A 27,190-nucleotide genomic window follows, 5' to 3' on the forward strand; every position below is an offset into this window, starting at 1 on the left:
TTGTCTCATGCAAATTTTAACTTCCACTTTCTACATTCCCTCATTCTCTCTCTTGTGATCATAGATTCTAGTATGTTGATAGAATGCATGTAACTATAAAATTTCTTAGTATTGCACCCCCCGAGGACTTTGCTAATGACCAAGGTGATAGAGAAAGGAATTCACCAAAATGAGGACCAAGGATAAGGGTGAAGTTCCAAAACTTCAACGGGGCCAAGGGAGAGAATCCCCAATCTAGAAAACAATTGCAATCTTGTGAATTTTATGTTAGTAAGAGCACGTAGTATACTTCTCTTAGGACACCACATCTGCTAAGAAGGCCATCAAATGGTATGACTAGTATCCTGATGAGTACGCACCCATTTGAGAAGAAAAGAGTAAGGAAGATAAAAAAGGAGAATAAGAAAAGGCATGAAACAAGGATGCCACAAAGGAGGAGATCGAGAAGCTCTTAAAAGAAATTGGCATCTGAGACAACCTAGAGGAGGGAGAAGTCTGGGGTTAAAAATGCAAGACAAATAGCCACACAACAAACTAGCTTTGAGCTTATATCAGTTCTACACAATGTGCAATAGTTTAGGACACAACATTAGTAAGTTTTGAAAGAACAAGAGCAAGAGGGCCCCTGAAGTCAATCAAGAAATCATGGATAGAAATCACTCTATGGATAGAAATCATAGCACATATGTAAAGCACTCAATGGACATACTGAGAACTTGTGAAGCAGTCACAAAGCACATAGAGAGAACTTGTAAATTTCATGCAAAGCACATTACAAGTAGAGAGTAGTGGAAAAGTACTCATAAAGCAATCAAGAAAAGCCCAAGCAACTGCCAAAGCAGTAACAAGCACATGCAAAGCACTACCAAAGCAAATGTAAAGGAATTGGGCTAAAATATTTTTATATGATGATTGTTTTCAAGTACTTCAAAAGCAAATCCCTAGTAGTTGAAAAGAACCACTAAAGCATTGTTATAGCACTGAAAAGCACATGTAAAGCACTCCTCAAATAGAAAGCTGTCAACAAGAAACCACAAATCAATGTTAAAGCACTTATAAAGCAGTCAAGAAAAGGAAAAGCAATCATGAAGCACAACCAAAGCACTAACAAGCACATGCAAAGCACATGTAAAGTACATGTGAAGCACTGCCAAAGCACATGTAAAGCTATAGAATAGAAGATAAGACTACATTTAATTAAGATTTAGGAGAATATTTAAAAGATGACCATTGCAATAGGACAAAATACATGAATATTCAACTATATTTTCAAAGTATAGTGCATCAAAGGATACGTGAAGTGCACTGCAAAAGTGTAGGAGTGATGAGCGATTTTGTAGAAGCATATGGTTTAAATTGTTTTGACATGACATATGTGATTATTTTTTCTCATTATAACACCCATTCACAATTAAAATCATATATCGAATGTGTTCCCTTGCATTTAGACATCAACTATATTAGGGAGTGTTGAAGCATGTTTTGTCTCCATTAAACAAGAATTTGTCACGCTAGAGGTAAGTTCATTTTAATTGATTATATTATCTGATTCATGTACATGGAAGAATATAGAAGTAAAGGCCTTCAATTAATCAAATTCACACTAGAAATGACAACAAGATATTCAATGCATTCTTATCTTAATATATATGCCAAATGCTCAAGTGATTATGTACTGAGTAGCTAAACAATTGGTTTACATCTTATTAAACATTGAATCGGCATTGATTGAATCATTATGTCTTATGTAGATGCTTTTATTACAAGAAAGTGGTGTAGTCATGATTCTTATTATATTTTATTAAGAGAGTCAACATGATCACATTGAAGAAAAATAGTACAAGTTCTAAATTTGAATCAGTTCATCCAGAAACACATGAAATATTGTAAACTACATGTTTAATTCATGCTATAATCCTTGTTTTAAAATATTTTCCATTCTAGGTCTTATAATTATATATTATGATGATTATAATGTTCTTGTCTTAAGAGAGTCATTATTCTCATCTCGAGAAAGCGTGAGGTGTAGTACAACTTTGAGGTCTTGATTATGCCATACAATGATGTGATGCAATTCATAACATGTTTGATTTATTCTAAGTTATTAAAGTAATATCTTTTATTTCTTAAATAAGTTAGATTTAAAATTAATGTGCTACATGAAAGTTATCTAAGTTGGAGAGAACATATACGTATTAAATCTAGATAAATTGATCATAGCATGAGGCATGTAGCATTGTAATCTAATATATGAATCCTTGTTATGTAGCTAGACTATGGCTAGAACTTTGAACTCTTCTAAGGCATGTGCATGGCCTAAATCTAAAATTCCCAACAATTTTCCTTGTAAAAGGAACAAATCCGATGTACTTTTTCTGTTTGGTACTATATACAAATTTTATGTGAAAGCCTTGATGTCTATGAATAAATCAAGATGTTGGCTTTAGAAGAAAAGACTGCAAAATATATTTGATTTTCATATTTTCATGTAGTTACCAATAAATTTGAAAACGTGACCATATTCAGTGCATGATGGTGATTATTATATCTTTCTTCATTGGGGTTATAATTTAGTATTGTCATTTAGACTTTTGGAAATATAATTATTCATTCAATGCGTGATGATTGGAAATATAATTATATTCAATGTATGATGATGATGATCCTTGAGAATATAATAATTATATTCACCCTCTATCCAAGCACTCTAAATATTTCAATTGACAAAGCTCAAGTGCTAGTACGTATCCCTCTAATATCCAAGCACTTTAAATAGATTTCAATTGGCAAAGCTCAAGTACCTTATGTATCCCTAAAGTAAAATGGGGTTGATAACATTCACATCTCCTCAGATAATTTGAAATTACTTTAGTTCCTTGCTTCATTTTCTTATTTCGTTTCTTTGGACTCAGAGTCTAATCATCCTTTTCAAAGCATTCTCATCTCTTTACAGTTGATGCTGCTTTCATATCTTCTTATAGCTATGCGTTTCTTTAATTGATGGAAAATTCCTTTTTATTCTCATATTTTTATAGTTTCTTTCTTTTAATATTACCTTGTAATCATCCATTTCCAATGCATCCATACGCTTGTTCAATTATGATTGTCAGCTTCTTCTCTACACGGATCTAAAATGGATGTTTTGGTCATGATATCTCATATGGAGCAAGGATGTATCACTAGCATATTGGAGTGGAGTTTTGACTAAAAAGACCTAAATAGCACAAGAAAAGACTTGATGCATTGACACAATAGGATAAAGATGGGATTTCTACCCCCAAAAGTGGAGAAGGGGGGGATCTAGAGAATGAAAGGTTTCATGAAATAACTAAACATCTTGGCTACAAATATTAAGTGTAATTTCAGCTTACTAACACTCATTTCGTGCCTTGTATGCAAGAGGAAGTAGAATCCTTGTAGAATCCAGTATATGATGATAAAGATATTTACAAAGAAGGATCTATAGACCATCGTTCCTTGGAAATCTTTACTAATTTGGGCTTATTGATGACGATGATAATTAAAGTAAATAGTAAAATAAGTGTCTTTTGATCTAAAGCATATGAATTAAAAACCTATCTGAAACTCTTACAGAGGATACAAATCAGAGTGCCTTTTGAAACTTTGTATGGTGTATGTTGAAATAATTTATCTTAGAGATTTTACCATTGTTGCTTGTAAAACTATTGTAAAATGTCATTTGACACCATTATTAAGTCTGAGAGATTTTACTAGTTTTGTATCTTTACATCTATTAAAGGACCACTTAATTGCATTTATTACAAGAGAACTCTCATGGTACATTTGTCTCCTTCAATCTCTTCTTGAGGGGTGCACTACTAAGAAACCATATGTATCACATGCGTTCAAAGGGTATTAAAAAAAACCCTTTATTAAAATTTCCTCCCCAATAAAAATACCTCTCTTTACTTATGGACTAAGTGATTTTTTTCTAAAATTGATTAAAAAAAACCCTCCAGTTATTGTAATTCTGTTAAATTTTTTTGAAAGTCAAATTAAAATACCCCTTCTTTTGAATGCACGTGGTACACTAAAGTTGTATGAGCTGAACCCCCCGATAATCTCTTGTAATATCATCAATTTGTTTTATAATTTCACATGTATTTGCTACAATTGTAATATCATCAATTTGTTTTATAATTTCACATGTATTTGCTACAAAAATTTTGTGGAAATTCTCTTAGTTTTTGTAGAGAAAATTTCCAATTTTATATTTGGAGGTTTCTATTAGTTTTTATTCACATGAGTTTAAAATGAGTCATCAAATTTGTTTTAGACTTCCCATTGTTGGTTTAAGAGAGAATATCAATCCAAAATTAATGAAACACATGTTTATTGTTATAAAAATTACTAATACATTTATAAAATCTTGAAATTGTGATTACTTATGTGTTTGTAGGTCATTTGATATCCATTTGAGTCTCAATAGGTCAATATTCCTCTTACAATCTTCCCCTGTTCTGTGAATCTTGTCCAAGTAAATCCATTTAAATTTTAGTCTCATAGGACCAGATTGCCTAACCAGGTTGCAATATCTGATTGCTAACAATGCAATTTATATGAAATACCTCATTCAAATATCAGTGTAGCAAGCTAGTTTATTATCCAATAATAACATGTGGAGGGATCCTTAAATATTGCAATTGTCTTCAATATTGCAATTGTCTTCTACATTAACTAGATAATTAAAATCTTATTGAATAAAGTATGTAGTAGACTATAGAATGCATTATTTATGAGCCACTAAGTAGTAATGTACAACTTTAGCAATTTACAAATAAAAAAGTATAAGGTTTAACCATCAAGTTCATGCTATTAATAGACAATAAGTAATGATGGAGGATACCTAACCTTGGCCGTTAGATTTTTATTGATTGGGACTCGACCATTCACCATAATTATAATATAAGCACCTTTCAAAGGCTTGCCAAGTTCATCTATGAGTTAAAGCAATGTTGATAGGTTTTGCACTTACCCCTAAAAGGCACTGAAAGGCTAGAATGACATTGATATTAACCACCTCATTTTGCATCATTGATGTTTGCACCACAATAACTTTTCAAGGTTTAGGATGACAACAAGTTTAATGTTACCTATCCTTCTTAGAGTTGATCTTGCATTGTATGTATAACTATGGGTTGAGGGAACACGACCTTATGGTATCAAACAATGCTAGCATGAGCTCCAACCATTATCAGTTAGGTTAAATTGCATCAAATCCCATGAGTGAAGGCTACATCCATAAGGCTTAAGCTTAAGGGTCCTTGAGCTTGTAGTAGTTGAAGTGGCTAGAAGTCGTACCTCTCTTCAGGGACCTTAGGTTAAATTGGATCGAATTCCTTGAGTGACAGGTACATTCATAAGGCCTTAAAGGGTCTCTGATCTTGTAGTGCTAGCAACAACTAATACTCTTTCCTCTCTTTAGGGGGCCTTGGGAAGCTTACCGACAATGTAGGTTGCCATGCTTGTTATGTGAGTTTATATCCATGATTGTGCAATGCTTCATCTATTCCACCTCGATTTTCACCTCAGGGGGTGCACTACTAAAAACCCTACATATCACGTGCGTTTAAAGGGTATTAAAAAAACCCCTCAACTAAAATTTATCCCACAATAAAAACACCCCTCTTTACTTATGAATTAAGTGATTTTTTTCAAAAATTGAATTAAAAAACCCCTCTTGTTATTGTAATTTTGTTTAATTTTTTCAAAAAGTTGGATTAAAATACCCTCCTTTTGAATGCACGTGGTACACTAAAATTTTTTAGGTGAGCCCCCCGAGATTTTCACAATCGAATGATGATGTCCAAGCTCCATATGCCTTTCAAGCATAACCAATGAGGTCCTAAAGGACATTAGATCGCAACATCAAACCTAGACTATGGCCATCATGACCGACTCGCAAGTATAACACACTTATTGTGCAACGTGCCTTATCACACATTGTCAAGGAGTCGCTATAATAGGTAGTTGCATTAAGTGCAAGCAATAAATCTCTTCTAGGAATAACACCCTAAATGTGTCATGAGTGACGTGAGAGTGAGCATGTAAGGAGTGTCTAGGAGGTGAGAGGGTGGTAACCTCTCTATACAACTACCAAGCGAAGAGTAATGAAGGGCACGCAAAAGAGACGTGTAAGGTAAGGCTGCTGAAAATGATCACAAAGGGGAGTTTGCCAGCTCTATTTATTTTGCACATTCTTAGAGTCACCCTCTCAAGATGCATGCCCCTACCCACGCCTCCTCTCTCCCTTCATAATCACACGCCCTCCCCGGCTCCAAGTGCCCTTCATCTTCGCATTCTCATCCTCAAGACCCCAAGCACCTCCCCGCGGCTCTCTTCTCAGTTCTAAGGTCTTCCCTCATATACCCATTTGCCTGTATACCATTTGTCGCGTTTATCTTCGTATCCTTCATTTAAGAGAAAGCTAGTTTGCCATCTTACAAAATCGCCTCCTCGTTTGCAGCCTCTCACGAAGTCCTCCAACATGTCCACGACTGGCAACAATGGCTTTAAGCCTAGCCTTCTTTGCTCCGTTGCGCCTGTAGACAAAAGAATATGCAGATCCAATGCTACAAGCGTGACAGTGCGCTCTACCGGGACAGGATTTCTTCTAGAGATTTGTACTTCGAAAAGGTCCAGACTTCTGTCCAAATTTGTAAAGCTATTAGAGCAGCAAGGGCTCGAATCTTTCAGCTTCACACTTTCAACGATTCAAGACACGGACGTCCATTCGCTACGAGCTGAGGTGACAGGCCATACAAAGCCGACGCTGATAAAATCCAATGTGTAGTAATGGCAATAACGGATCGCATATATTTTTCATTCGTATATACATCCGTCGTAAACAGCGGTTACACGAAAATTCTTCGGAAACGAGTTCACGAAATCTATTTTTCTGAACTTTTTTGGCATTAATTCCATTCATCGCGCTCCAAAACACCCCGCTTATATCTTTCAGTCCGTTGGATTTGTTGTGTAGGTGCAGGTTGATAACTATGTGATAAATCCATCCAAACTGGAGTGGATGATTTATAAGAATATCACAAGCGAGGAGCTTTGAACACTATTATTGGATTAATGGATTTACGCCCTTCAAATTACATTAGCAGATTGTGCATTGATGGTAGCGATGCTTGATGTACCCATGAAGAGCCGCACCTATGAAGGAGCTTATTATCATGTAAGGAAGGCATGACAGAGTGTTCCGATGTTTCAAACTTAGTACAATACATGGAATGAAGTATACCTAGTACCCGGAAAGCCATGGGCAACTTTGTGCATCTCTCTCTCTCTCTCTCTCTCTCTCTCTCTCTCTCTCATCACAACCAACAGTTCTGCTGCTTACTCCTTCCCTCAACTCCTATTCTCTGCGGTCTGCTCTTTTTGCTCAGCTTCTATTCTCTGGCTGTGCTTCTCACTACTCGATCCGCTTAACTCCTATTCTCTATGCCTCTCCCTCCTCCTCCACACTCTCTCTGCACTTCCTCCTCTCAGCTCTCTCGCACAGCCCCCCCTTCTCCCTTCCCCGGTAATTACTGAGCTTTGTGTACAAGGATGTGGTCAGTCCAATAGGCTTTGATTATACCTATGTGCCATGTTGATATTATGAATGAGAAATATGTTTTGTACAGAAAATATTATTTAAGTATTTTTAAGTATATAAGACAAGAAGACTATGCTAGTATGGCAGTGACCAAAGAAGAACAAAAACTCAGATCATATGATTGTGAGTATTTATAACATTATCTATGTTTCAATAATTGATCATGGCTAGACTGAGGATCTACATTTCAATACTTTATCATTTGTAAAACTTCTAATCAAAATATGTTTGTCTATTTTCAAGCGTATAATATGATATCGTGCCCATAGGCAAAGCCAAAAGAGAAAATTATTATCTAAGCAATATTGAGTCACTTGGCTGATTATTGTAGTAGGAAACTTCTAATGATTACTAACCAACTCAGCATGACTGAGGTCATGCATCTACAGAGTGATCATAACTTTTCAAGTCTCCTTACTTACCCGAATGTATAAGAGCTATGATACTCCTTTTAGGTGATACAAGCCAAACAAGGAGCTTGGGGGGTCCACCTCACACAATTTTAGTATATCACGTGCACTCAAAAGGAGGGGTATTTTAATTCAACTTTTTGAAAAAAATCAACAGGATTATAATAATAGGAGAGGTTTTTAAATTCAAGTTTAGAAAAAAATCACTTAGTTCATAAGTAAAGAGGGGATATTTTAATTGGGGGGGGTATTTTAGCTGAGGGGTTTTTCAAATACCCCTTGAATGCATGAGATACATAGGGTTTCTTAGTAGTGCACCCCTTGAGACAAGAAGAAGCTACTTCTTGGCAAGATAAGCAGATAAAGGTGAGATCAACTGCAAAAAAATCTCACGATAAGTACAAAAAATTTAGAATCAAGGTCTAAAGCAAAAAGATGGTGCAAGGTTTAGATCTTTTGCATTGATAGTGTGAACTTTGAGGAAATATGGGATTAAGAAAAGAGAGCCAGATATATAAACTTATTCTTTCTTGGGAGCAGCCAGATCGAGAACCTTCTTCCAGGAAGGGACAGAAGAGATCTTTTCCCACTAGGCATTCACAAGAAAAGAAAAGTGGCAGGCTCAATATGTTCTTCATTTCAAGAAAAGAAGCATCTTGAAGCACTTGAAGTGATTTAAAGAGGATGATATGAGCTAAAAAGGTTAATTCCCTAGTGTTTCAATGAATTTCTTAATTTGGATTATCCATCGTGGTGCATTGCTTACGCTAAGGTTCCCTTTGCTCTTCTTTAAGCAACTTCATGGAGGATAAGATGAGAATAATGGGCATGGATAATATTGACTCTTCATACCCAAAGACACAAAGTCATGCATGAACAAGTTGTTGGAGAGGGGATGTAGTACTTGAATGGAATGGTGCTACAAATTGAGCTCGTGATGTTGCTGATGTAAGTCTTAAAGCTCAACACCTTTCTCTCTGTAAAAGCAACTTAGAAGTTGAATTTGATGGGCGAGAGGTGTGAAAATTTGAAATTCACGAGAGTAGCATAATTTTTAGCCGTTGGTTTTCTCCCCTCTGGTGATACACATCAGTAGAATTGGACATCCCAAACAAGTGCAATGTGGTCTAAAATGCTTCAAAACAAATATGCCAAAGGGCATGCTATCGAGTTTGATGTTGTGTATTATGAAATGCAATGACCTTTGGCATGCTTATGAGCCATATAGCAAACAAGTGCATGGAAAAGGAAACAATTCAAAATTGCAAATAGTGTTGGATTTATTAAAAGATATTTACACATGCACAAATTGCACTTTTTCAACTTCCATTTTAGGGTGAATCTAGATGCCAATACCAGCAACAACTATCAATGTTTTAATACCACCATGCAATAGTCCCACTAGTTTGGATTCCAAATTTTCAATCCGTTTTGGTTTTCAACAAATTAAAGAAAAGCTATAGAGCATGCCCTCAAATGGGTATGCATCACTTTAGCACAACATTGGAGGCCCGTTAAGGCATTCCTAATGTTGTGTCCTTGGGTTTAGAGAATCTCATGTAATGTACTTTTGAATGATTACTTGGTTGCGTGTATGTATGAACAAAAATTTGATGGTTTTTAATAAATTACTATATCCTATAGTCTTCAGGATGCATGCTTCACATGCAACATACCAATTGTAATGCGTTAATGGTCTTGTTTCAAATCCCTATTCCATAAATTTTTGCTCTCATGTTCAAGTTTAAAATGTGTACTACAACTCAAAGACAAAGTTTTTCCAATTCTGTTGAGCAATGCATAAGTTATGGGTCATGCAAGATACCTATATACAGAGAATTCCCTGAACCTCACAAAAAATGGCTACACCTAAGCAAACCATGACCCAAATGGGGTAGCGGGCTTTCTTGGACAATGGGAGGAAAGGGGAGACCTTTTAGTTGGGTATGTATAGTAGATAGGTTTTATGCCTCTCAAAGGATGGGTAGTGGATGCCCCAATGAGTGGGAAGTATCTAACTCATTGCGGGCTATCTGATCATTATCAATGGAGGTTGGGAGGTGCCTGGATGTACAATTCAAATATAATTTAAGCTTTTTATTGCATGAATGTTTTTGTGAGTTGGTATGTAGGAAGTGGAGGGAGTGTGGAGTAGTCACTATAGATCCTTGTGTTAGGTGTGATGTAGCTATTAGACAATGGGACCACCAAACTTGTACTAGGAGAGATAAGCTCTAGAGGGGTAGCTTCGTGGTATTTGATAAGATTTGTAGAATGTTGTATTGATTTCTCTTATAGATTCTCATGTTGTAACTTTGTTGGTTAAAGTGAAAGAGGAGACTTAATTTGTTGAGCTAGAATGGGCTAAGCTAGCTAGGATCAAGTGTAGGCATCTTTGGTTGTTTGTTAGGGATTGACCTTCCAAAGTTTTATTTTAGGTAGACCTAAGAGAAAATAGGCTAGAGAACCTATGGGCCAAGTGGAGAAAAGTCATGGTAATGTGATCACAAAAATTTGGCATATAGCTAAGATATTCATAACCAAAATATTCTAGAAAAACTAGTAAATTTCATATACAAGGTGTGGAAGGCCAAGTTATAGGGGTCCGTGCTATTGTTAACCCATGGTTATTTGTAGATTAGAAGAAAGGGACGCTTGGGGCCTTTATAGCAAAAGAGTTGTGAGGTGCAATAAATGCAATGGAAGTCACCAGCAGGGATTTGCAGTGGTATTAATTTGTTCAATGACATTTTGAAATGAGGTATTAAAATGTTAAAACGTTTTTTAATCAGCCTAGGAGCATTTTAAAATGCAGCTGTAGTGAATTTTGACCGAGATTACCTATAGATGGTTATCGGGTGGTGTATCCAACACCATGTGGTAATGTGCAAACACACCACATGGAGTAGAAGCACACCCTGTTATGATATTTACACTATACGATGTCTTTATTTATGGCATTGTGCTATTGGAAACACCATGCAATGTTGTGTTTTACTGCACGGTAAATTTTAATTACATAGCTTACCTAGCATGAATTTCAACTACATAGCTTTCTCATTACCAAGATTCCTAGTGTTTCGTGGAATCTTGGGAAAGAAAAGAAATACTAAAAGAAGGGATAAACAAAGCTATAAACCAAATTTGTAAGTTTTGTTTATCCTTCTAAAAAGGTATTTGGTATCGATGGTGGGCTCATTTTTGCCAGCCAAAATCCACTCGCACTCAAATACTAGTTGGACAAACCTAGTATTTTATTTTGTTAGTCGCATGAAATATTTTAGTTTCTTAAGTAGTTCCTTTAGATAACTTTAGTATTTGTAGTTCTTTCGTTGCATGAAATGTTATAGGTCTTAAAGTAGTTATTTTTAAAAATTATTTGCTTGTTGAAAATATCAAAATAGTTTTTAAAAACTACTTGCCTTTGTTATATTTTCTTTTAGTATAGTATAAATATTTCTATATATGAGTCGATGTGTTGGGTGGGGGTTTGCTACCTAGGGTGCCAACTCCCTTTAGTAAGAAAACCTATCAAAAGCTTGAGTATAAGATGAATTTAAAAATATGCCACCATGAGTAGAAATTATTCAAATTAACATGGTTGTGTTCTACACTAAAAGAGCTTCTAATATGTCTTTACACCTTGAAATTTGGGTAGCACATGAAAAAGTTACATTAATTTGAAAGGAGATGGGTTTTCATATTTTAGTGTATTTTTTGTTTCACCCCTCCTCATCCAAAAGACCCCTACCCTTGGGCCTCACATATTATGAAAAATATGTACAAGTCTTAAAATCTTGCATATTTTTCAAGGTATATACCTTATATTTTGTGGGAGGGGGGACATGAGATTTTCATATTTTTCCCTTGCATATTTGAAATGTTAAAAGAAAATCCATGCATATTATATATGGACCTTGTCCCCCCATACCTTAGATTTTGGACGAGGGTAGTAACATATTACATATTGAGTTGGTACCCCAGGGTTTGCTAATGCCGGCCCATAAAAATAACTAGAACACGGATATATAATTTATGCTATACTAGTATTGAAATGGCAAAGGAGGACTCAAGAGTGTAGAGCGAATATTTGACTTTGAATCGTTTGTGGGCTTGCTTATGCTAGCCCATTGATACTAGCTTGTTCAAAGTCTAGCTAGTTGTGGAGCTTGCAATACCAGCTGGTAGCAACTCACAAAATTAAGTGACAAGATTATAGATAGTGACCAATTACAATTAATAGATTGTAGTATACATAGGCTTATAATCCATGGTTATGTTCCATATGGTGCAACTTCTAGCTCATTACTCCACACTTGTTTAGAATAGATACAGGCAGGTTTTTAGCTTAGAACATATGGTAACCAGAAGTTAGAGAAAAAAATTTGCATATGTAATCCATGGTTAAAGGTTTCCATATACTATTAAGTGCAATAAAATAGAAATATTGATGCTGCATGGGTGGAGCATGGGGGTTGCACATGGTGCAATTTAGTACTATCCCATGACTCCATACTTCTTCAAAATTTTCTATAGATACTGGCGGCTTCACCGTTTAGAACATATGCTAGCTTAGAGTTTAGAGAAGAAAATTGTGTGAACACTATATTAAAATTTTTTGGACTTGTCTAAAGTTCAAATTCAAAACCAAACTAAAAAAAAGTCCAAAATTCCTAAATACACTCCTAATGCAAGTTTTAAAGCTAACTTTAAAAACCAAAGTTTAATGAAAGTACCAACTACTTGATGAGATTACCAAAATACTTACTATTATGAGTATTGTGCTAGTGATGAGTAGTTCTCTAATGCAATTTTTAAGCTTGATTAACTATATATTTCTATGGTTTTTAAAGATTAATCATATTATGCTACAGGGTCAAAAACTTTCCATGAACATTCTACTTTCTATAATTCCTTAAGAACATTTATAAATTGACCAATTCTCTTGCAAAGGTGGTGTATAGACACACCATCTTGGTGTAGAAATACACCCTTAAGTATAAAGTCAAATTAATAAACAATGGATGCAACATTATAGAGCCATAAGAGCCACATAGGATGAGAATTTTCCACTCAAAAATTAAGAATTCGCCACTCAAATACAAACTATGTTAGAAATTCTAATATGATCTACTCAGCCCCACTAGGCTTGTTTCAGAGAATACAAAATAAGATATCAACTTTACTATTATAGGCCACACATGCCGAGACCACAAAGGTTGAGATATAATGACACACATGTAATACTTGGAAGTGAAAGGTTACTTGCTCATCACACATGTAATATTTCCGAATAATCACATCATCACACATTCATATCTTAAAATAATACACAATGTGAAATAATGAAATGAAAATCATGAGTAAATTACACTCATGTAATAAGTAACATTGAGCATAATCAATAAAAACAACATCATGATTCAATACTTCATTGTAGAAACAAAAATTACCATCATAAAATTAACAACGCCATGTACAATGGAGTGGTCTCTTGTGATGCTTCCTCTGGTTTTTAACATATAACTGCATCATAAGACTCATAATGGAGTGGTCTCTTGACTAGCATGTTCTTGAGTACCAAGCTCTTCAATGTGAGGACCTTGACTACCAGGGTCCTGACTAATTATAGGCTTCTCTGGAGTTTGCTCTTCATTATTAGGTTCCTCTTGCACCTCCATACTAGTATTTGCTGTAGCTATAGGATCTTCCACTTCCTTATTAGTATCTGTAATTGGAGCTGTAGGCTCTTCCACCTCCTTCCTAGGATCCGTTGGAGCTTCTGTCTCTTCCTTATCAGGATCCTTGACATGCACCTCCTTACTAGGTTTCTTTTCCACCTCCTTTATATTATTCCTCGGGGGGGTCACTATGTATAAACCCTCTATATCATGTGCATTCAAGGCCTATATTTAAAATCCCTTATTTGTAAATTTTTTCATTAATAAAATGTACCCCTTTTCTATACAAATCTGTAAATTTTTTCCAAAACTATTTTAAATAGTCCCTTATGTATATTTATTTTTGTAAATTTTAGGAATAAAAAATATCCTTCTTTTAAACTCACGTGATAGGGTTACATATGATGAGTGACCCCCCTGAGTATTATCCACTAGGGCTGTAGGCTCTTCCACCTCCTTCCTAGGATTTGTTGGACCTATCGACTCTTCCTTATGAGGATCCTCATGCACTCCTTTCTAGGATCCTCTGGAGCTGCCAGTTGTTGAGGTCCTAGCTCATCATTAACTTCAATAGGTAAGACTTGTTTGCTTAACCCACCTTCTAATAAGACTTTGGGTGGCTTAATGGGTTTTAATTTGTCTCTAGTTTCCACTTCTATAGCCTTCCATTTTCCTTGCACTTCATGGAAATTACGACTTTCCTTTGGACTTCCTGTATGGTAAGGGGAACCAAGCCTTGGCTCTTCTTTTTTATTTCCCATCCTTCCAAAACTTTGAGCATCTTTCATTCGATGTAGAGCCTTGGGGGGTGCACTCTAAGAAATCTTAGGTATCACATGCGTTCAATAGGTATTAAAAAAACCCCTCAATTACAAAAAAATCCCAATAAAACAACCCCTCTTTATTTATGAACTAACGGATTTTTTTCTAAAGTTGAATTAGAAACCCCCTCCTGTTATTGTAAACTTGCTAAAATTTTCACAAAAGTGGAATTAAAATACCCTTCCTTCTGAATTCATGTGGTACACTAAAATTTTGGAAGGTGAACCCCCCAAGTGTAGAGCTGTCAACCTCCTCTAAATCATCATTTGATTCTGAATCATTAGTCTTTGAGTCACTATCTTCTCTATTTTCTTTGACATTTTGCTTCATGTGAATCCTCACATGTATCTTGCGAGAAGTAAGCCACAATGGCATTGTTTAGAGAAGAGGTTGAGTACCTTTCTATTGCTAATGTGCATGTTGAGAAATATAGCAAAGGCTCTTGGAGGACCTAATACAATCCAAGATGGTGCTCTTGGAGGACCTTGATGCAAAGATACCAAAAGATCATGTTCTACAAGGACCAAACAATAGATTTTTTGCACAAGTGTTGCCTGATAAGAAGTTTGAAGAATTCAAAAACTATTAATCTTTGTGTGATATAGAGACCATCCAATGATGGGGGAGTGTTGGCATATGGTCATTGGCACAATCATCGTCCATATGGAGCATATGCATATATATTTTCTACATAGGGTAGATGGTTAGGAATATGGAGAACTCTAGAAGCGACCTAAGTCACACAATGTCCTTATGGTCTTAGGGAAACTTATATTAGGGTTGAATATATATTGTATCATTTCTCTTTTAAGCAAAGAAGACTGTATGTTTGTATAGCTCTTCCTCTCCCTTCATTATGTGTATAGAGTGTGTGAGCTGTGTATTCACTTTCACATGTCATAGACCATGTTTTAATAGGAAACTCTAATCAAAGAACTCAAACTACATCAACCTAGGTGCCCTCTCTCCTCATCTCCACTCTTCTCCCCTCCCCTCTTCATATTTTGTCATGGTATCAGAGCTCCCTTGCCTTCTGCTAAGGCAATGCGATTCTTGAGAGAGTGAGAGTGATCTAGAGTTTGAGAGTTCTCTTGAGTGTTCATTTTCGTTGAGAGAATTACGTCCATGTGAGAAAGATTGTGAGATTGTTGAGTGCATTCTTCTCTTCCGGTGAGAGGAAACTTCGTTCATTCATTTGAGAAATTCTCATCACATGAGAGAAAGAGACTTGTGATATAGTCATTAAGAGTTTTCCAATTGTTCTTGTGAGAAAGAGATAGGGAGAGAAAGAAAGATAGATTTCTGTTTGAGAGAGAATGAGAGAGTCTTGTATTCTCCTTAAGCATTCTCAACCAGCCTCCTTAAACATGCAACGAGTAGCAAAAATGACTTCAAGATCCTTCTCTTGAGGTGCAGCCCAAGGTGCCTACACGATGCCTTCACCCAACTCCAATTGAAGCAAACGCGGCCTCCACAGTGACATCGGCTTTTAATTTCATCACCCAAGCAAGAAACTCCAACACAACTTCATCAACCAACAATGAGCTCCCAAGTCCATCTTCTAGCCGTATGCTCCTTCGACAGCTTGTTCCCTCACACTTAGCAGCACAACAAAGCTGACCAGCGATGAGCAACACATTCATTATGCAAATGAACATGGGAATATGTTTCTTGCATGAGGAAATGTAGAAGTCTGATACAGTGTATCTAGACACTGATTGCAATTCAAAAGAGGGTTTCAGCTATCAAGTCAACCAAGCAGATCAAGATCGTTGGTACATCAACAGCAGTGCATCATCTCATATAACAAAGCATCAGGAATGGTTCACAGAGATGAAACCATTAGAAGGTTAGATAATACACTGAAGGACCAGCATCGTCCCTATGAACAATTTCACTAATATAAAAGGATTAGTGAAAGATGTACTCTATGTTCCGAAGCTCAACAAGAACCTCTTGCTAGTAGGTTAGATGAGAGAAGACAACTATTAAGTCATCTTTGATGGAGATGAATGCACTATCAGAGACAAATCTAGAGAAATTCAACTAGTAAGAAAAGAAGTCAAGGAAGGATGCTTGTTCAGAATTCTAGCCACAGTACCAAATTTGCATGCCATGTCTGCTCAACTGCAACAGATGCCACTATCCACAAAATGACACAAGAGATATGGACATGTCAATTTCAAGAGCTTGATAGATCTTAGGAATCTGAATATGGCAATTGGAATTCCTAAACCATAGTTTCTTGGAAAAGTTTGCAAAGCATGCTGCTTCAGCAAACAGAAGCAAACCAACTTTGGCAGAAACACCTCTCGAGCTAGAGGCATTCTTGATTTGATATGGGGTTATGCCCTGACCAGATATGCCTTGACCGGCAGCATCAATGGTTCACTTTACTACTTGACTTTCATCAACAACTACAACAGATATTGTTGGGTCTACTTTTTGAAAGAGAAATCTGGGGTCTTTTCCAGATTTCAAAGCCATGGTAGAAAACCAGACAGGCAGAAAGATCAAAGTCATGAGATCAGACAGAGGAGGTGAATACATGTCTTCAACATTCATGAAATTTTGCAAAAGTCACGGCATTCGAAGACAATTCACTTGTGTAGATATTCCTCAGCAGAATGCAAGAGCTAAAAGGAAGAATGGTACTTTAGCAGACAGTGCTATCTAGAGCAATGCTTAGTGAGAAGCATCTTTCGAATCAGTATTGGGTAGAAGCAATAGCCACTACAAACTACTTGCTTAATCAGCTTCCTACCAAATTGATTCAAGGTATGACACCTTATGAAGCATTCACTGGACACAAGCCACACATTGAGCATCTCTGCATATTTGGTTGCATAGCATATGTCCACATACATGACGATCCTCGTACGAAATTGGATGCAAAGTCACACAAATGTATCATGGTTGGCTACAATGAAGACTTAGGTGATTTTCGATCAATTAGGTCACAAGGATTGATTGCTATGGTGGAGTAGTAGTTGATGGCTTGGGTCAGGATTTTGACAATGTGGTTACTATTTTGAAGAATCTTCCTTAACCCTCATTAGAAGGCATCATTAGTGCCTTACAAGAAGCAGAAAGGAAGAACACTTTAAGAGTGGGCAAAATGCATACAAAGGCACTTGCAGTGAGGTTTTAAAAGAGCAAGTACAAGGCTTGTAAACAGTTCGATGAGGAATCAGAATGGAAAACCTCAAATACACAGGAGATAGATGCACTGATTACTCATTCATCTATAGAAAAGGTTGATGAAGAAAAGCAAGAATTGCCAGAAGCACCCGGAGATGAACGACAGCAACTTAGATGGCCTACTAGAGAAAGCAGACTACCAGCCATATTGACATATGCTCAAAAAGGCAAAGCGATTCAGGTTGAAACCACCAACTATGCTCTTATGACTACCATCATGGCTACATAAGAGCTAGTGTACTTTGAAGATGCGGTAGACAAACCAGAATGACAAACTACTATGAATGAAGAAATGGATGCATTGTATAAGAACAATACTTGGAAAGTATGTGACCTTCCACCAGGAAAGAAGGCCATAGCAAACAAATGGGTATACAAAGTGAAGTACAATCTAGATGGAAGCATTGAAAGATATAAAGCCAGACTAGTTGCAAAAGGATTTGCACAACAATATGGTTAGGACTATGGTTAGGCTTATGCTCTAATAGCAAAGATGGATTCCATACGGTTCTTGACTTACTTTCCCTTTAGGCTTCATATCTCACGTTATGAATATATTGTTACATATAAAAGCACTCCCCATACTTGTCCCACTTCCTCTTCTTTTAAAATTTCATTTCTTCTCCCTCTCTAATCCATTTAAGTGCAACTTAAGAGGCATATATATTATGTGAATAGGATACGATCTCATTTTCATTCCAAGGGCATAACCATCAATCTTTTACAAAGGATGAGGTAACATATATACAATTAGGTGATGGGGCAACATAAACACACATTTGATAATTTGTGAGGTAATATTATCGTAAAGTTACCACATCGAGCCCAGTTAACAAAGAGGTGGTAAAATATTTAGTCATTATATATGTGCAACAAGAGGACTCAAGATGTTGAGCTAAAGGAGAGGCACACTAGTGAGACCACAAGATGGTGAGGCAATAGACAGGTATGGAAAGGAGGTTGTGGGAAAGAACAAGAGATCACGAGGTTATAAAACAACTAGACATTATATATATGTACAGAGAGGACATCTGACTATGAGGCAATAGAAGCACAAACAAGAGAGACCATATTATGACAATGTAGTAGACAGACAAACAAAGGGAGGCTACGGCATATTGAGGGAACAAAGAGACCCACTCATGAGTCTACTATCAAGGGCAAAAAGAGGAGGGGCTCCTTTTGTTGTCATGAAAGTTAGCAGTATTGCTCATCCATTCCTCCCACACGATAACACAATAGCCAACTTAATTGAGACGGACAAGTGACATAAACACTTCAAACATCCTATGCTTGTATTCACAATGAAAAATAGGTGCACAATTAAAGATATAAGCTCAGCAACATGCTTGCGTACTTAAAATAAACCAAAGTGATGCGTTAACAAAACCAATCACAATGCTCAATACAAGGAGAAGAGGAAAATGAGACTCTAAGTTAAGAGGGTGGATGGAGGAGTGGGGGATGGGAGAAAAAACTATTAGGGTTCCTTAAGGGTGAAAAGCTTGAAGCTCATGAGGACAAGAGGTTGATGTTGGGAGAAAAGGATTGCTTAAGTGACAAATGGTTTAATGGGAAACTTCTAGAGTGGCATTTCTTTTATAGTATTATGAGGAGGATCCTAGGTGGCTCTAGCCATGAGAGCTAGCCATCTCATTTAATCTTTGAGATTGATGTCTCTTATAGCACCATATTGAAAAATATATAACAACATAAAGAATTGGCACATCTACAAGGCTAACACCTATATATACCTACCTTTTCAAGTGTGATATTGTGTACCTAGCACTATATTTGACTTTTTAAATTGTAAACCACACTTGCTTTCAAGTATGGGCACCTTTAAGACTAATGTAATAAAGATTAATTGCATCCTCCTTCATCCTAAGGCTAACACACTCACACATAGTATAATCATTTTGTGTGATTAAACGACATGGAATTTTGAACAACTACCATCAAATGCAATTAATTTCAGAAATATAGTTGATCATTGATATTTGACAATCTATGTCATGGCAATTCTTAAGAGATGCACAAGAAGACATAATCCTTCATGTGACCATATATATACAATCACATTTGATGACAATACTTTACTCATGTACAACATGAACATAAGTGCAATCCAACGTAACAAAAGATGGACACATAACAACTCAAATCTCATGTTAAATTTTTTTATTTGCTTTGTGATGATTCAATTGAAAATGAAATAGAGCTAGACAACTCATTTTTAATAAATACATGATTTGCAATTATATGTAACCTCGTAAACAAACTATTGTAGCAAGACTAAGTGCTATGACATCCCCTTCCACGAAGCAATACTGAATTGCCTCCACTAGACGCATGCACATCCCCATACATGAATACAAAGATTTTCACACTTTTATCAAGCCTTGGAAGTTGGAGCACACAATCGCTTTTGGAAAAGCAAAAGGCTCATCAATATTCTCTACTCCAAGCTATGTTGAATTGTGAAGACAATATTAATATTTCTCTACTCCAAGCAAGAAACTAGAGACGTTACATGATAAAAGTTATTCATCAAAAAGCGACAGCTTGAATTGAAACTCGCAAGGTGGAATTCACTTTTTTTGCTAATAGGACAAAATCATACAGTAGACATACGCACAAGTATAGCTTTATAATTAAGATCAAAACGCCACAATTCCTTATGTTAAAAGCATCACTTCTTCCTCTAATTTCCTCTAAAACCAAAGCAAGAAACCCTTTTCTTTGTTCCTCCTCCTCGCATTTGAAGTATATCTATTCTTATATTAAACATCCAAGGTTTAGCTCAGGACCTTTTGTTTACACAAGAATTGCATGGGTAGTCTTGTTAATGTAAGACCATAGGACACCCATGCTTTTTTTATTTCTCAATATAAGCTGGACTCCCTTTAACCCCACATCTAATCATAACAAAATATTCTTGTTGCTCTCTTTCTGAATGGAAACCATGCTAGATTCTCTCTCTCTCTCTCACACACACACCAAAAAAAAAAAAAAAAGAACATGCATGTGAATCATAAATCATATGTTTCCTTGGCATCAATAAAATATTAAGTAACCTGAAAATTTGGACCCTTCTGCACCAAAACTATAATACATAGAAAGTTGTCCAAACTCCGTAGTAATTTGCAATGCTCAAAATTTCAAGTCGTAAAAAGACCTATATCAACCACACACACACACACACATATACAAATACAAACATACACGTGGATCAAAATCAGATGTTTCCTTGGCATCAATAAAATATTAAGAAACCTGAAAATTTGGACCCTTCCACATCAAAAAATATAATACATAGAAAGTTATCCAAACTCCATAGTAATTTGCAATGCTCAAAATTTGCTCAAAATTTATAGTAAAAAGATCTATATGTCGATATAAGCACCTATCCTACTGTTTTTTGCTTATGGTTTTTACACACTACACACACAAAAGTACGAAGAAATCCTTCAGAATAAAAGCCCATGTTCATATTACACTTGATAGGCACTGAAAACTTTATGCTTTGCATTTCTACGTGATCACCCCTTCATGCACGAAGGAATCCCTTCTCTTGCAAACTCAGAACGGCATCTCGAATAATATCCTCAGCAGGAATGAAGGTAAATCCAAGGTCTGCTAATTTCTTTGATGGGTTAGGACACCGCACGATATCTGGATGAGTCTCTTTATTGAACCTATAAATATCAACAGCTCTGAACATCATTAATTGTGAATAGATGATAAGTTATAAAAACGTAACGTTCTTCATAAGGCCTTCTCTAACTCATTAGACCACATTGCCATTATTACAATCATTTCAGGTCACAAGCCGTCCAATTTGAAATCTTTAAAGAGCTTTGAAAGTCATCTGCAGAGTGGGGTGTCAAAGTCACTAACAAACAAGGGGGAGGACCGCACTAATACATCTGAAGGCAACAACCTTGCATAACCCCATTGAAAACGAAACAAATGCACCAAGATAATCAAGCGTAAAAAACAAATATACATGTGAGTATATTTAATGTAAATAAATGGGAATATTTTTCACATTATGGATTGCACATACCAGTGTCCGACGAAAGTCAATAGTATTTACCCTTGCTAGGGAAGGAGAATCGTTCGAAGAATGATGAAAATTTCTATTCTTGGTTCATAAGCCATGCTCTCACATGCATCCTCTTGAGTAACACATGACAGGACTCTCCTATGATGTTGCTGCAGGGAAGCAACCATGTAGAGGAGCTTAATTAAAGTGGAACAGGCAGGGCACAGGACCAGCAGCAAGCAAAGTGAGCCATGCAGCAGTCAGCTACGTCTGCAGTCTCCAAGTCACCCCTACTGCCCCTAGTCATCCAGCTGACTTGGGGGGGGGGGGAGATGCACAAAGGCTCACCACCGTATTCAGCCCTTAATGGGCCAGCCACAACCTCCCTGTTGAATTTTTTGGTCATCTGCACTTGGTTCATGCCCAAGCACTAAAGCATAAAAGCATTTTCATGTTGTCTCTTAGGTTATTAAGCAAGCACAGATGCCAGTCTTCTGGCTACCACTAGTATTAACACCAGGGACACAGCCACAGGGATCCCATCCCAGGCTGTATTTGATATTCTGCACTTGTTTAATGGGACAGCCACAGGGATCCCAACCAGTTGAATTTGGTCATCTGCACTTCATTCATGTCCAAGCAATAATGCATAAAGGAAACACACTCGTCAGCTGCCATCTTTCCATGCTGATGTTGTCTCTTACGATAAGCAAGCACAGATACAAGTCTTCCGCTAAGTAGTAGCAGTTAATGCCAAACACGTGCTTACAAACCTAGGATCTTTTATAGGGGGTTATTCTTCTAGACTCTTCAAGGAAGGAAAAATATTGAAGCTATGAGACTCGACCCATACAATATTCAAGAAACTTTGTGAAGGGCTACCATGGAAAGGAGGATGGCGAGCTGCTGCCACTGAAGGTCTGACGGAAATAAACAGTTCACTAAATGTTTATATACACACCTGTAGACGTTGTACTGTGGATACATCTGAGCAACTTGCTCTGCTAGGTCACTAAAATGAGTGGTTGCCTCCATGCACAGATGTCTGCCCTTGGCAGAGGGAGTCTCATAAAGCAAAATGTGAGCTCTGGCAATATCTTGCACATGCACAATTCCAAGCCAGGTGAGCTCTTGTGCATCAGACACTCCTGCATAACAGAAAGAAAGAAAAACACAGTGGGGGTTAGACAATGCATCTGGGCAGGACATTTTCAAAAAAGACCCTACCTAGAGGGGGCCAAAAAGGGATGAAACCAGGGCAATGATGAATACGGGTTGCAAATGAAGAGCAGAGAGCACTGGTGGCCTTTATCGCATTAAGCCTCAGGCAACCAGAGAAGAAACAAGACCGCTTGCATGCAACCTTGGTTGAGTAACCAGAGGACAAGAATGGGATGAGTTGTGCAACCAGAAGCAAGGAATGGCAGAAATCAGGGAAAACTGATGACCAGAGAGGCAAAGAATGGCATGAAAGAGGGCAAATCAATGATGGGGACAAGGTAGAGAAGAATGAAGCGTACTGTCAGCCAACTAGCGTTAAACAGACGAATGACAGCAGTAGAGAGGTGGTCATGAAAGCCAAATATAAAAAATAGCGGAAAAAAGATTTACTTGAATGATAACTGCTGAAGCAAAAGAGCTCCTAGATTTACAAGTTGGAGCTGCTACAGAGCAGAAACCTTCCAACACCTCATAAAGTTTCATAGAGTCTCCAAAATTCGTCCCTCTCGAAAAAAATAGGGCAAGAAACAAGAGGTGGAGGGGGTAAACTGGCTATAAAATTGCATGAGGTCGAGAAGGAAAACAATCAGGGAAAGCAGAGTAGACTGATAGAGCGCCGAAGTAGGATGTAGCGGGATAGCATCGTCAAATCATTGCAGTTTTCAAAAATAGAAACCGGATGTGTGTCTAGGCATGCGAATTGGCCCAAATTTGCAGGTAAACGGGAATGAATAACCTTGGATGAGATTGAGAAGAACAGCAGAGCTTGCATTCAGCCTCGGTTGCAGCATCTTCCCCATTACACACCCAGGGTTGATCACCACCACATCCAGACCGGTCTGCTTAGCGAATTCCCATGCAGCTTTCTCCGCCATTACCTTGGACACCGGGTACCATGCCTGCATCACAAGCTCTTCGCTCAGGAAACACACAGAGAAAGAGTTCCACTGGCAACTCGCGACATCCCATGGGGCTTATGGAAAGCTGTACCCCTCTTCCCTTGCAGAATTCGATGTCCGTCCAGCTGTTCTCGTCCACCACGGTGCCCGGCGGAAGCTTGGGGTTGGGATACATGGCAGACACCGATGAAGTCACCACGACGCGTTTCACCCCCGCTGCGTGCGAAGCTCGCAAAACGTTCAGAGTTCCCTCCACAGCGGGATCGATGAGCTCCCTCTGCGGAACGACCAGGCGAATTTAGCGCCATTACCATGCAAAAGCCATGGGAAGAGAACTACAGTCTGTTCCTACACTGCCGATTTACATGAAAGCCTTTGTTTCTGTAACGCCGTTCCTCCTCCTCCTCCTCCCATGTCCCCCTTTCATTCTCTCATCCAGGAATTGCAGGTGTCGCGACCTGTGGATCCTTTGCCTCCCCCAAGAAGCACGGAGAGGCAACGTGGAAAACTCCGTCACTCTTGTCAATAGCAGTCGCCAAGGCCGCATAATCCAACAGATCAGCTTCAAACAGCTCGAGTCTATCGGCTGCTCCTTCGAGACCCAGCAAGTGTTGCGTCTCCTGATCGTCTCCTGAAAATCAACCGCGAAGGATTACATGTTGCATTTTACGAAGGACGAGCAGCGGACAATCAGACAAGCCAAGCAGCAACGGAGCAGCTGGAATGTTTCCTTTTTTCTCTTTGCTACCCTTCTTTACTCTCACATTATCTCGTGTTTGATCGCTTCGTTTTTCTAATTCTTTCTTTCTCCTCCTTCGGGAAAATCAAGTTCTCGCACACTTCCCCCCTTAAGGAGCATGACTTTCTTCTTCGCTCGGAAATCGCTCCCCTCGAATAAAACAAATATCGCCGTCTTCTCAATTCTTCTTTTCCTTCCTCCCTCTCTGCAGCAATTTCATCCTCCTGCTGCTGCTCGGCTTGGCTTCTTCTTCGTCTTCTTGAAAATCTAATCCTGCCGTGGAAAAATCAATGCGCACCTATGTTCTGCACAGTGGCGCGAACTCGGTAGTGTCGTTGGAGAAGGAAGGAGACGATCCACGATCCGATGAATCCAGAGGCGCCAGTGACGCAGGCAGTAGGGGAAGACATGGTTGGAAAATGGCGATGGAGGATTGTGCATCAAACACTTCAACTTCTTTTCCCGATTTTGCTTCAAACAGTTCGATTTCTTTCCTTGTTCCCTTGAGTGTGGCTCCTTTTATCATCCAGTGGCCTAATCAAATCACTCTAATCCACATTGTGTTTTTAATTAATCACTCTAATCCCATTGTGTTTTTTCCCCTGCCTTAAAGATAGCCCCATTGTGTTTTTTTAAATTTGTATTAAACCAAAAGGTAGCCGATGAAAAAGAGAAATTAATCATTACTATTTTTCCGCAAAAAAGAAGAAGAGAAATTACTCATTTTGATTTCCAAAAATCCTCTCTACACTACTTAGCCCACATTTGGACATATTTCAATGTAGTTAATACAATTTTAAAAAAAAACTCTTCAACATAATCCTCTCTCTCTCTCTCTCTCTCTCTCTCTCCATCTTGTTTTTTTTTGGGTAAAAATATCAAAACTGTATTTGGGTGGTGGAAAATGGGTTTTCATGGGGAAAACAAATTTCCCACGTTGAATGTCATAATGATTAGTAAAATTATCGGTTCTATGTCATTTTCAGCCCTTAAATGCTTCACAAACTTTTTTTCCCACAAAACCATTTGAGCTCAACTGCTCCTGTTTTTGTGGGGAAAAAATGGGAAGAAACGGTAGGGGACCACTTGCCACCTTTGCATAGAATTTCCCATTTCCCACAAAAGTACCACAATGTCATAAGGCCTTAAGCTACTCTTGGCTTGCCTAGAAGAAAACGCAGAGGGAGGGATGTAGAGATAGAGTTGCCAAAAAAGAAAGCGAGGGCTGAAGATAGCGAAGAGGGAGGGCTCTAAAGAAGGGGATGCCCAAGAAGGAAAGATCCTCCCAAAACAATAGTTGAATAAGCCTCTGAAAAAGAAGACACACAGACTGCCAATTTTCTGTTTTGTGAAATGGGAATTGTTACCAAGTCGTACCCATGGAAAGGCAAGCCAAAAACCAAGGTCTAGTTTGTCCCCTCTGTTATTGAAAATAAAAAATTCATGTAATTCCCTTCCCCTCTAGAAATTAATCTTATTAACATAAGATTAAAAGAGCCTTGAAAAAAAGTAAAAATTAATATAAGCTTCTTTAAACAATTAAGGCCCCCCCCCCCCCCAAAAAAAACAAACCGTCTCCCCTCTACGATTCATAAGGCTTCCTCACCCTGACACCCAAATCTCTCCAGGTAACTCCCTCTCCTTGGTAGCTCCTCTCTCCATAGCCTCTCCCCTCACTCCTCCGTTCCTTCCTTCTAGATGCTCTCCTTCTTCCCTTCCCTACTATTGGCGCCTCCCTCTCATTTCTGAAACCTCTTCTTCCTGCTCCTCTACCAAGCTCGTCGCCTTACCTTTCTATGCTTGGCCCCTTGCCTTTCGTCACCCTCCCTCGCCCTCTCTCATCTTCTTTGGCCCTCTGGTCTTCCCCTTCTCTTAGCCGCCTCTACTCCTCACCACCTACCAGAAGGCCCACACCATTCTAGTTTGCACAGCTTCGTGTACCCTCATTCTCGTCTCACCTCTTCCCTTACCTTCTCCTCCCACCCTCCTTGATGCATGGAGATGGCATTGGTTGTGGATGCATGGCCTCATCTGAACTTGATATGTAGCATCTCCATCTCATCGGCATCTCCTGGTAAGTACTCTCTCCAACATTGCATCCCCCTACATTGCGATTTTGTTTTTACTATATGGCCTCATTTTGAATGTATCCTATTGTGATTTACGAGCCCTCCAGTCATGATTTTGGATGTCTCTAGTTGGAATTGTAGATGGAGATAAGAAGCATGAACTAGTGGAATTTCAACACATGTGATGTAGGGTCGATTTTGATGATAATTAGGTGGAGCAGCTACAATGGCGGCAGATTGGGAGAGCAAGTCCATGGCATAGAGCTACTCCAGATGCAACCATGAGAGAGAGATAGCCTAGGGTTTGGATGCACACGCGCACACACAAACGTGCATGTGCACACACACACATAGAGAGAGAGAGAGAGAGAGAGAGAGAGAGAGAGAGAGAGAGACCCAAGGAAGTGAGGTCAGGTTAGGTGATGAGAGGGGTTAGGTTAGATTAGGTTAATGTTAGATTAGATTAATCTATT

At 38.0% G+C, this 27,190-nt stretch overlaps 2 protein-coding genes across 2 annotated transcripts; one reads left to right on the forward strand and one right to left on the reverse strand.

Moving 5' to 3' along the window:
• Nucleotides 1-6,363: 6,363 nt before the first annotated feature.
• LOC147881278 (uncharacterized) lies at nt 6,364-7,084 on the forward strand. The gene is made up of 3 exons (XM_087402364.1): nt 6,364-6,374; nt 6,488-6,769; nt 7,004-7,084. Exons 2-3 carry the CDS (start codon nt 6,509-6,511, stop codon nt 7,082-7,084), a joined length of 342 nt encoding a protein of 113 aa, XP_087258490.1. The 5' UTR covers nt 6,364-6,374; nt 6,488-6,508.
• A 13,981-nt stretch (nt 7,085-21,065) lies between these two features.
• On the reverse strand, nt 21,066-25,161 carry LOC147881279 (phenylacetaldehyde reductase-like). Its single transcript, XM_087370158.1, has 6 exons — nt 24,947-25,161; nt 24,368-24,540; nt 24,001-24,186; nt 23,747-23,909; nt 22,751-22,937; nt 21,066-21,439 (listed from the first exon to the last, which is right to left on the reverse strand). The coding sequence occupies exons 1-6, from the start codon at nt 25,056-25,058 to the stop codon at nt 21,292-21,294; spliced, it is 969 nt and encodes a 322-aa protein (XP_087226284.1). The 5' UTR covers nt 25,059-25,161; the 3' UTR covers nt 21,066-21,291.
• Between the last annotated feature and the right edge of the window lie 2,029 nt (nt 25,162-27,190).

The sequence above is a fragment of the Dipteris shenzhenensis genome, chromosome 31, assembly GCF_047967505.1.
Source record: "Dipteris shenzhenensis isolate YYH24624 ecotype China chromosome 31, Dip_SZ_1.0, whole genome shotgun sequence".
NCBI classification, from domain to species: domain Eukaryota; kingdom Viridiplantae; phylum Streptophyta; class Polypodiopsida; order Gleicheniales; family Dipteridaceae; genus Dipteris; species Dipteris shenzhenensis.

Excerpts from the sequence above, each read along its gene's own strand:
- LOC147881278 (XM_087402364.1), top strand. The coding sequence starts at position 6,509 with ATGTCCACGACTGGCAACAATGGCTTTAAGCCTAGCCTTCTTTGCTCC. Across the intron at positions 6,770-7,003 it reads TCCATTCGCTACGAGCTGAG|GTGCAGGTTGATAACTATGT; the intron begins GTGACAGGCCAT and ends TTTGTTGTGTAG.
- LOC147881279 (XM_087370158.1), bottom strand. The coding sequence starts at position 25,058 with ATGTCTTCCCCTACTGCCTGCGTCACTGGCGCCTCTGGATTCATCGGA. Across the intron at positions 23,910-24,000 it reads AATTCTGCAAGGGAAGAGGG|GCATGGTACCCGGTGTCCAA; the intron begins GTACAGCTTTCC and ends CTTGTGATGCAG. Across the intron at positions 22,938-23,746 it reads TCTTCTCAATCTCATCCAAG|GAGTGTCTGATGCACAAGAG; the intron begins GTTATTCATTCC and ends TCTGTTATGCAG.